At 36.3% G+C, this 11,409-nt stretch overlaps 1 protein-coding gene across 1 annotated transcript; it reads right to left on the bottom strand.

The window, feature by feature from the left end:
* Positions 1–928: 928 nt before the first annotated feature.
* LOC110893179 (protein FAR1-RELATED SEQUENCE 2-like) lies at positions 929–2,985 on the bottom strand. The gene is made up of 4 exons (XM_022140298.1): positions 2,955–2,985; positions 1,859–2,102; positions 1,211–1,469; positions 929–1,069 (listed from the first exon to the last, which is right to left on the bottom strand). Exons 1-4 carry the CDS (start codon positions 2,983–2,985, stop codon positions 929–931), a joined length of 675 nt encoding a protein of 224 aa, XP_021995990.1.
* Between the last annotated feature and the right edge of the window lie 8,424 nt (positions 2,986–11,409).

The raw sequence follows: 11,409 nt of genomic DNA, 5'->3' as shown, positions 1-11,409 counted from the left end.
AGCGGGAGGAGCAACAATCTGCATATCTTGAACCTTCTTCATATAAGATTGAACATGATTCTTGTATAAGGAAAGCTCCTCTTTATTACCAGATAAACGATTCAAAGTGTATTCGGTTGAATAAATAATATCTCGCATCATACTTTGCACATCAGGAACAAGCTTGGTTATATATTCACGACTAATTGAGAATTCAGGAGAGCAGTTTGGGGAGGCCTCTTTGCGCCATCTATTCAGAATGTATTGTTTTGGAAATTCCCTAATGTCCATAAGTCTCAAAACATAGAATATATGTCTACATAGCAAACCAAACTGTTCAAAACGTCTGCATGAGCAATTGCATGTGCAATCAGACTTACGGAACAATACCTGAAAAACGCCAAAAACAATATCTCTATAACGCCATACATAGAATGTTTGTCTAAAAAAAGAAAAGAACATATTGCATACAATAAAACGCCATTAACAGAAAACGCCATAAAAACCAAAACGCCATTATTTACCTCAAATAAGGATGTACAAAGCTGCTGGAAGTCATTTACATAAAACTTAACAAACCCCTCAAGTTGATCTTCGTAACGTTGATTTATGCAATTCGCAACTCCAATAAGCTCAGCTTGAACGTCAAAAAAATACTTTTTGTATATATATCAACAGCTTGCCCTTCCAACACTTTGTAACTATTCTTCAACTGGGGTCTTTTGTATCGAGATTCATGATCATTTTTACGATGTGTGTGACGCTGTGCTTCTATTGCAGTCTCATAATGCGTCATGAACTCAACAAGAGTAGCTTTCGAATTGCACACTTGACCAAAAAAACGATTCTCACTCTCCGACCTGGATGTCGTTCGCATAAGACCAGACATAGTCTCCATTCTATAGTATGCAGGGATCCAAGATTCCCTAAGTGCAAAAATATCAGATAGCTAGTCATTATCTTCTAAATTGAATTCTGCAATAACCATTTCCCATTCTGATTCAAACTCTTCAGGTGTGAGAATATCCGTCCACACAACACCACAGATACGTTCTTTAAAATTGGTGGAATTGCATAGCCTAACATCAACCTATAAATAACACGAAAACACCACACATATATGAAAAAACAAAAGACAAAACTTAATTAAAAAAACAATAACAAGGTACAAAACGCCATATCTTAAGACGCATTGTATACTAAAAGGCCAAAGGAAAAAAAGCATAACAACCTTCAGAGAAAGTTTATGCATCACATGCCACATGCATAACCGATGCCTCATGTCAACAAATACAGCAGAAATAGCCTTCTTCATCGCTGGATCTTGGTCAGTGACAACAACTTTTGGTTGAGAACCAACAGCTTTAAGAAAAACTCTTAACAACCAGATATACGTATCATCAGTTTCCGACGCCAACAATGCTGCACCAAATGTAACATTGCAGTGATGATTGTCTATACCAGTGAACGGTACAAACACCATAGAGTATCTGCATATGAAAACACCATAGGAAATGAAATAATAATAAAACGCCAATGAATGTAAACTAGTAAAACGCCATTGCATGTAAGCTAAAAAACGCCATTGCATGTAAAATATAAAAACGGCATGCATGTAAAATTAATAAAACGCCAAAAAACAAAGAAGTTGAATTATAAAAAATTACTTGTTGGAACGATATGTGGCGTCAAACGAAATCACATCACCAAACACATGGTAATTACGTTTGGCTTGATCATCACACCAAAAAAGACCCTTCAAACGATTGTCTTTGTCTGTGATGTAATCATACGAGAAATTAGGCTGGGAATGTTTTTTTCCATTCAAATGTTTCACAACCATATAGCATCATATTCCCCTATGAACAAGTTAATTTGCCTCTTATAGTTCTTAAATTCAACTTTTCTTGCGCCCACGTCTTCAAAACCGCCAAAACAAGTCTTCCTAACATTAAACGCCTTGACAGGACCCAAATTCAGCTTAGACATGCTGTGTATAACATGCTTCTGGAGCTGAGTGAGGTGTCGTTCAGTTGGAAGAAAATGCTTATCAGGACGTTCAACAAGTTCATGATTGTGCTCCTCGACAAACTTATACACCTTCCAAAAACCATTCTCATATTCTACACATAACAATGCACCACAATCAGTCGTCTTTGAAAAGTTAGATCGCACTACTCGCTCTTTTTAATTGGGGTCCAACGTATCAACCTTCTTGTCCTTATATACCCCAGCTCTCGTACACAAAAAAAAAAATACTTAATATGTAACACACCTTTAGAGATTGTCTTTGTAGTCCCTTTTCCTGACTGAAAACCCACACTCCTTGGCATACTTAACATACATTGAATAACAATCATCAAGGCTTGAGAATAGCATGTCCTTTCTGGGCTTTAATTCTTCACTGACGTCAGGAATGATAAATGGTAATCCAGTTTTGGGGCAATGCCTTTGACTCGAGGAAGAGACTTCGTCTGAGAAAACACAGGGAGGAACAGAAAAATCAGAAAAACAGAGTGATGTCTCGTAATAACAATATACATTAAAACGCCATTAATTGAATAATAAACAAGACATAATAAACACATAATCAAAACGCCAAAATTAACAAAACTAATGTTTCCACAAATTAACAAAATAGTAATAACTGATATTCACAAATACTACTAAATAAAATACAAAACTAATCAAAATAGACGAAAAACGCCAATGATCGTAAAAACATAACAAATACACAAGAACGTAAATGACAATTAAAATTAATATCGAAAACTCCAATTGCAGTTATGAATAATAGATTAAATATCAATTAAAACGCGATTAAACTGCATAATTGAATAACACTATGGAAAATCATACAACACATTATAAATTAATAATACAAAAAAAGCCATAGAACAATGATAAAAGAACAAAACGCCATATCTGTTGCATGATTTGCTGGAACGAAAATAGAAAACAGCAACGAATTTTACTTTGTCGAACAGAATCCACGTTAAACGCCATAGATCTGAGAAAGCTTACAAAGCAGGTAACAACTAACAATAAATCTTTGGAGTTTTAATTTGAAAGAGATTTATAACGCGAATAAGGAGGGAACGTATAAAAGGACAATCGTACCCCCGCATAACAATTTGGCCCCCCTGCCACGTGTTGGGCAGGATCCGTTCTCACCGTTCTCACACTTTTCACCGTTCTCTCCTGAACCCGTTTATATATATATATATATATGAGAAGAATCCGTTAGGAACCACCCTTTATTGTGAGAACCAATGTGAACACAACAAAAAATACCTAAAAAAATCTACAAAACACATAATTTTTTTAATATTTTTAATCAAAAAATCGCTACATTTCGTTATTAAAAAAATTTGGCTACTAAAAGTAGCGAATTTTTCATAAAAAATATTAAAAAAATAAAAAATTTTGTGTGTATTTTAGATTTTTTGGGGTTTATTTTTTAGCATTTAGCTTGGGTGGGGGTTTAGGTTTTTAGGAGGGGGGGGGGGTTGTTTTTTTAGGTTTTTGGTGGTGTAGTGGGTTTATTTTTTTGTGTTCACATTGATTCTCGCGGTTCTCACAATAAAGGTGGTTCTCGCATGAACCCTACCATATATATATATATATATATGGATGGGTTAAAATGAGAACAACTACGAGTTGTGAGAACCGTGAGAACTTTTTGATCCCACGCGAGTTCGACCAATTTTTTTTTTGCACAAACGTAGATAAAAGCATTATAAACACATCTGTAAAAAAAATTATCGAGTCGTTAGTTTTGACCTGCGCAAGTTTTTTTTACGCCCTGATAAAAAATAGTTATCAACTGTAAAATTTTACAACAGCGCGTAAAAAAACTTGAATCAGTCATAACTAACGCCTCGACAATTTTTTTTTTTACTTTTTCTATAGATGTGTTTATAATGTTTTCATCTACGTTTGTGCAAAAATTTTTTGACCCAACTCGTGCGGGATCAAAAAGTTCTCACGGTTTTCACAGCTCGTGATGATTTTCATTTGAACCAAATCCTATATATATGTATATATATGTATGTATGTATGTATGTATGTATGTATGTATATATATACATACCAACTCCAAAGGCACATCTTTTTTTTTTCTTGAAAAAAAAAATAAAATGTACATATATCTATTTGAAGGTTTCGTTTTACTTGTCGCAAAGGCATTCAAAATCTTAGGGACGGCCCTGTATGATATGGGGTTGAGCATTTTGGTACCGGTATCGAAAAATACCAGTACCGAATGGTACCGTACCTAATCATTTTCCATACCCATTTTTGGTGATTTCGCGATCAGTACTTTTGGTTCGGTATTAGAATTTATCGATTTTTGCCTTCAAATATCATATCATAGTGTGCTGTACCAAGCATTTTCGGTACCGATGCCTATACCCATTTTTGAAGATTTTCGGGATCGGTATTTTCGATATCGGTACCAAACTCATTCCTATGAAATTATATTTAATATTATCATATTCTAATAAATTCTATAAACCAATAGACCCTAAAGAGAATAACAGTCATTCAGAGAACCAGCTTATTCAGCATCAGAAAAGGCACGAAGTGTAAAGGATCCATGCTAATGGATATCTGTATAAGCTTAAAGTCAGGATACAGAATTTTGTCGAATGAGTAATCCATTTTCAAGTGTGCACTTTAGGTGACGGAAAATGTGTTGAAAAGCACCAACAAACTAACGATATTTGACCGAACCGGAAATAAGAGGATTGTCCCCAAGAGATAAAACTAGGGTTATGCACATATGAGAGGAGACGGATTAACAATTGCAAAACTCGGCTCATTGAATGAGCTTGGAGATGTTTTCCACTAAGAGTATAAGGCCCTTAAGCCGGCACCTTATAGTTGGACACCATCGCTTTGAAAACTCTAAAAGACAATTTATATTTGAAACTATACAGCTAAAATTTTACTGAATACATTAAGTTAATGTAAAAGAAACAACCAAAATTCCAATTTTTTATTTATTTAAAAACACAGTAAGAAGAATGCCAAACAATCTAACATTCATGCAAAATTCAGCTACGCTGAGTGAGTTCTAACAGTTAGGTTTAAAACAATTAAGTCGATAACAAAACTCTTCAATAATAACATAAAAACTGAAATTCAAAGAAAACCCAAAATGTTTAATCACACCCTCACCTCAAGCTAGTATCCACCTAAGTGGAAAACCCCAACCATTGCCTACCAACCCAGCACGAAGTCTTACCGACTTCTTATCCATGACCCATATGAATCCACTATATGACCCATTCGTTGTTACAACGACCACTAATCTAGGATCGAAGCACTACTATGAAAACCATTACCAAGTATAGTACAACACAAGAAACCCGGATCATCAACACATCTTGTACACACTTTACCCACCACTTTCATCTAATGCAAACACGAAAATCACATATGGTGTGAAACCCTACAAGTTAGTTGGGTCACATCACAAAGACATGCCTGAAACCCAATTTTTAACCCTAAACCTCATTTGTAACATGTGCGTGCCCTCTAATAGCTTGTCGCCACCAGAAGGTAACGGTTACCCGAACACATCGACAACCACTTACATCGACAGCTCACATTGCGTATAACCCGCATCAAGTTTCTCAACGATGCTAATACACACAAAAGCACATAAACACACATTCAATGTCTAGAAACTCATCCATGTCAGGTTATCATGGATTAACCACACGCCTCTTGTAATCATCTTTTTACCTGATCCCTTTACCTCTAAGGACACATTATATAACACCCCTACGACCCCATCGATGTATAACCCGCAATACCCATCTTTAAATTTAGAACCTTAACATACCTACGTTTCTAGCCTTTCACCACCTAGGCATGAAAGGAATCTAGGACTCTCAACACTCAAAGTCCCAATTAACACAAGTCATGCAACAAACATCAACCTATAACATTGCCACAAACTACCCGTTTAACCCTGACATCCCCAGATTTAGGGTACCCTTCCCAATTGACAAAATCCCATCTAAAACTAAACTCACACACTACTAATTCTCGTAACTCTTAACCAGAGGCCCATCAGAAAATGTGTGACAATCGATACATATTTGTAAAAATATTAGACATAAAATGTCTGACTCGTCATGGTGATTATAAGATCAAAATATCTCAAAATCTTCATGTGATGTTTTATTGTTTTATTAGTTTAACATTGGCTAGTTGAATTTCTGGACAAAATACTTCTGACTAGGGAGACTATGATAACCGTCACCAAATTAGGTTTGACTTTGACATTACTTTGTCCTTGATGTTGACTTGATGCATTATATGACCCTTCATGTGTGATACAGTAGTCTTACATTAGACATAATTTCTAGATTTAGAGGGTGTTTGGGATTGCTTATTTAACTCCAAAAGTGCTTTTGTCAAAAGTATTTATTGACTTATTATTTTTTTTATTAAAAAAAGTGTTTCGATTAGCTTTTACCTTGAGAAAAGACAATAAGTCAATAAGTTGTTTTTTGAAAATTGTTTAGCTTAACTTATTGATAAAATGATAAAAATGACATTATTATAGATTTAAAACCATTTACTACTTTTGTATATAATATCATATACTTAACAAATTTTAGACAAAAATTATATAAAAAAAGTTACAAAATATATAATATAAATAAAATTGAAGTGATATTTGAAGAATGACTTATTTGAAGAGGAGCAACTGTAAATGAAATTGGAATGCTATTTGAAGGTGGGTGTTTGTCTTGGTAGCTCCGACCAATGGCGATATAATCTATAAATTCAAGCTAAAATCTTCATGAAATATCATATCTAGAGGACAATTATCTTGAAACACTTCTAAATTAGCATTTTGTAAGATCATTAGCTAGAGGATACTACGATAGTTTCAACATAAGTCTACAATGTTTTCAGCTACTCATTATTCCGGTTAACATCAGTAACCTTTTGACCTAATAAAACATTTCAAACTAATACCTCAAAGTAACCCTAGTTTGACTTTAAAGATCAGCTTATGATTAGAAACCCTAGTTCGACTTTAGAAAATCATAACTCTTTGACCAAAACATAATCAAATTGAATGATTCTTGAGTTTAAAATTAAACTCATATAATTAGTTATCAAACCCAAGTCGTTTCATAGTTATTTAGTATGTTTTCAGTACCCAAACATTAAAAACAAGCACAAGTTCAAATCAAACTTCATAATTTTGTTATTTTAATATGTTTTATTGGCGGAAAACACTCATAATGATGTCCAGAATAATGATGTCCCGAATGCTGATAAAAAAACTCAAAGTTGTGAACTTTAAAAAAATCAATGTTTCAACCTTTTAAATCCTAACAAGACATTAAAACTTTTGTATAAGTCATACATTACATCAAATAACAATAATTAGTCAAGTTCAATTAAAAACAAACACTTAATCCTTGTTGGTTATTTAAATCAATCATGTAAATATTAACATACACCATCAATGCGTATTATAAGACATGAAAACATCTAAGGGTTGATTCTTATATATGAAGTACATGATTAGCACTCATATAGGACGATAACCTCAGCCTCCTATGCGCGTAACATCCTAGGATGCTAATACATACGAGGGCACATGGACACATATAAAATTTCTAGAACCCCATCCATGTCACGTCATTGTGGATTAACCACACACCTCTTGTAATCATCCCTTTTTCCCCGTCAGTTTACCTACATAGAGAGATTATATAAAATCCCTATGACCCCATTGACGCATAACCCGTAATACCCAGCTTTAAATATAACACCTTAACACACCTACGCTTCTAGCCTTTCACCACCAAGGCATGAAACAGCTCCGAAACTCTCAAGAATCAAAGTCCTAACTAACACAAGTCGTGCAACAAACATCAACCTATAACATTATCATGTAATTCCATTTAACCATGACATCCCTAGATTTATAGGTACCCTTACTAATTGATAAAAGCCCATCCAGGTTTAAACTCAAACGCTACTAATTCACATAACTCTTAACCCTCACAGGCACATCGAAAAATGTTTGACAGTCGATATATACATGTATAACTTGAATGAAAACAAGTACACACACATATGCTAACCCAAAGCTTGTAAAAATATGCCATTAGAACTCACATGATGTAATAGTACTTCTCCACAAAATGCACGTCCTCGTAAGCGTCACCAGTTGCAAAATCTGTCATCGCACAAATACGGTTATTATCATCCAAGGTTACTACTCAACTAAGAACTTTCCATGAATAAACAACACCACCCTACTAACATCCATCACGAGGTCCAGGGTTCGGTAATCGTGTGCTTTCATGTAGTTATGCACGTCCATATTGGTCTTACGCAAGGTGGTCTTTGCAACAACCAAACCTTAACGCGCTTCTTGATCGCATAAAGAATTCCAATTACACCCGCACCCCATCACGCATAAAAAACCATCATCATCAAAAGCCTAGTTTCAAGTATACATCGAATCGGGTCACCCGAGATCCATACGGAACCCTTACAGCCCAACTGGATCCCCATGCATGGATATCAACACCCATGCGAACCCTAACACCAGCCCATCACCACCAACCCTGCACGACGTCCCATAGCTAAACCCGGCCTAACCTGACACAGGCCGACTTCATTATTGCGAGGCTGAGGGCTCCATGGTGACACTGACATCACTGGTCTGCCATCACGAGCCCTAAACAAGTCTCGGTCATAAGCTGTCTCGGCCCAGTCTCACCCCACGACGGTGAAACACGGCTGGCTACCAGCGTGGCACTAGCAGTCACCCCCAACAACCATTATCGACCATTAGCGACCATCACTCTCTAAGCTGAAGCCATCATCGTCCCAAAATCATCACTCCTGTCGATCACCATGTAATCTAAAATGCGCAATTCACAACAAAACGTATTGAGAATTACGTGGAACACGATTTGGAAGCTAAACACTCAAGATTCGAGCTCGTATCTTTCCTTTTGTTATCTTTTTCTCACTCGATCGCACACTCCCCTACGTAAATATGGTCAACCTAGGGTTTCCCTTAGGTGATTTAAAACACCAATATTACATATGGGTCCCTCAAGTTCAATTTTACATGCATTGTTCCCAAATCTTCATAGTTAAGCCTTAAATAATGACAACCGGGTCCCTAAGAATCCTCTAATTCTCATGGTTAAAGTGTTACAACCCTTGTCGTCTTGTTTGATAAAACCATGCAAAACCATCCATCCAAAAATCTTAATAGTAAATTACGGAGTGTTATAGAGAGATAAGTTTATCACGACCATGTGGGACAATTTAATGCCCATAAAGTAGTCAGCGTTGCTAAGATCCTTAAGGAAAAAGTAGGTGTTGAGTGCATATAACCTGGTGATTTCTATGGTTTTATTTCTAGTGACGATGATGTCATCTACATAAACGAAGATATACATAAGAGTTTTCTCAGATTTGTAAGTGAAGAAGCACAAATCAGTTTTGGAACCTGTAAAACCCAAAACTTGAAGAACCTGGGGGAGACGCTGAAACCATGCTCGAGGAGCCTACGAGCACCACATGCCCAAGATTTTCTTCTTGCTATATCTATAGATAGGTGAAGCCAGCATATGTCGTCGATGGAGTACTGCATTATCCTTAAGTATCGCCTCATGATTCCTTTATTTTCAGTTGATGAAATATGCCTTGTTTGTCATAAGGCGTGTTTGGACTCTTTTGGGGAGCATGCAGTTTATTGTAGAGAGCTCCTGGGGTTCAAGTCCGACATAATTGGTTAGGGGTGTCCTTTTTGACATATTCAGGGGCGTTGGGATTTCTGCTAAGAAAGAGGCACCTGTGAATTTCTTAACCGACCCATTGGAAGGAAGACCTACCCTTAGACCAGCCGACATATTGGTCTTCGGATGGATAGGAGGAAAACACGCGTGTGTGGATCTAATAAGGTTTCCCCTCTTGTGAGCCTAGGGGTAGTGTTTTCACGGTGGGTTAAACTGCTTTAAAGTTTGTTTTGGGCAAAGTGACCAAACACGAGAAAGCGTTTTTATACCTTTGGTTTCCTTGCACCGAAGGCTGTGGACCTACTTAGTCGAGTTCATAGGGTCATGCATAGTAATGTTATGATCCCGCGATCTGTGGATGTAGTTTTTTAAAAAACTTAGTTCCGTTATTAAAAAAGGGGTAGTGGCACAGCTTGTTGCCCGTTTACCTTCTATCTTAGATGTAAAAAAATGGGATAAGCATTTTTAAATATATGATGCATGTAAAAAACACCAAAATACCCTTCAAGTTAATAGATAAGTTAATAACTTATACAACAACTAAAAAGATCAAAACACTCTTCAAGTTAATAGCTAAGTGCTAACAGGTTTAGTCTAGTGAACGAAAATGACAAGAAATACTAATAGGAGTCAAGATTGTATTTCCATATTTATGTCAATTGTATTATTCTAGGGTTTTGTAAATATCTATATGTATTGAATGAATGAGAATGGAGGAGGCAACAAAGCCTTTATCATCGAAATGGTGGAATCTCGCAAAGCTGAACAAGCTCTCCAAGCATCTCAAACCGCCGGTACGGCACTCAACGCCAACACGTCTCGTTCGACTGGCAACAACAACGGACCGGGTGACTACCGCTCGGACGGCCAATATAGTGGCCGTGGCCGTGGACGTGGCTCGCGTGGCAGAGGACGTGGCCGAAACTACTCGGGTCGCGGCCGTGGTAACTAGGGGTGTGCATGGGTCGGTTTTGGCCTAAAACCATAACCATAACCGCGATGTCGGTTAATAGAAAACCATAACCATAACCGATCGGTTATGGTGGTTATGGTTAATCGGTTTTGATGGTTATAGCAGGTCGGTTGTGGGTGGTTAACCGTGTATTTAGCCTGGCTAAAATAACTTAATTTTTTTTTAACATGGAACAAATTGTTATTGCATATAGTATTAAAAAATGCATATAATCTATAATATTGATACTAATTATTATCGAATATTCAAATAAAGTGATATAACATATTCCATAAATTTAAATAGACATTCAACCAAAACCACATAACGATATGAAAAACCCATAAATACTAAAAATCTTCAGTCAAAAACATCAAATATTAAAAATATAGTGAAAAGTCCTAAATCCTACAAAGATTTATTACATGTCAGTTCGGTTCGATTATGGTGGGTATGGAAACATTGATAACCATAACCGACCCGCTACTTTCGGTTTTCGAAAAAACCATTAACCGACCCACAGGTTTTGGTTTTTGATGTGGTTCGGTTTTTTCGATTCGGTTTTGTCAGTTAATTCGGTTATGGTTCGGTTAATTCGGTTTTTTGCACACCCCTAGTGGTAACAACAACAACAGTTCATGGCAGCATTGGAACTCTTGGACAAACCCATGGACTAAT

Source organism: Helianthus annuus, chromosome 12, assembly GCF_002127325.2.
Source record: "Helianthus annuus cultivar XRQ/B chromosome 12, HanXRQr2.0-SUNRISE, whole genome shotgun sequence".
Taxonomy (NCBI): Eukaryota; Viridiplantae; Streptophyta; class Magnoliopsida; order Asterales; family Asteraceae; genus Helianthus; species Helianthus annuus.
Note: the sequence above shows the minus strand (reverse complement) of the source record. Positions and strands in the feature narration are given on the sequence as shown.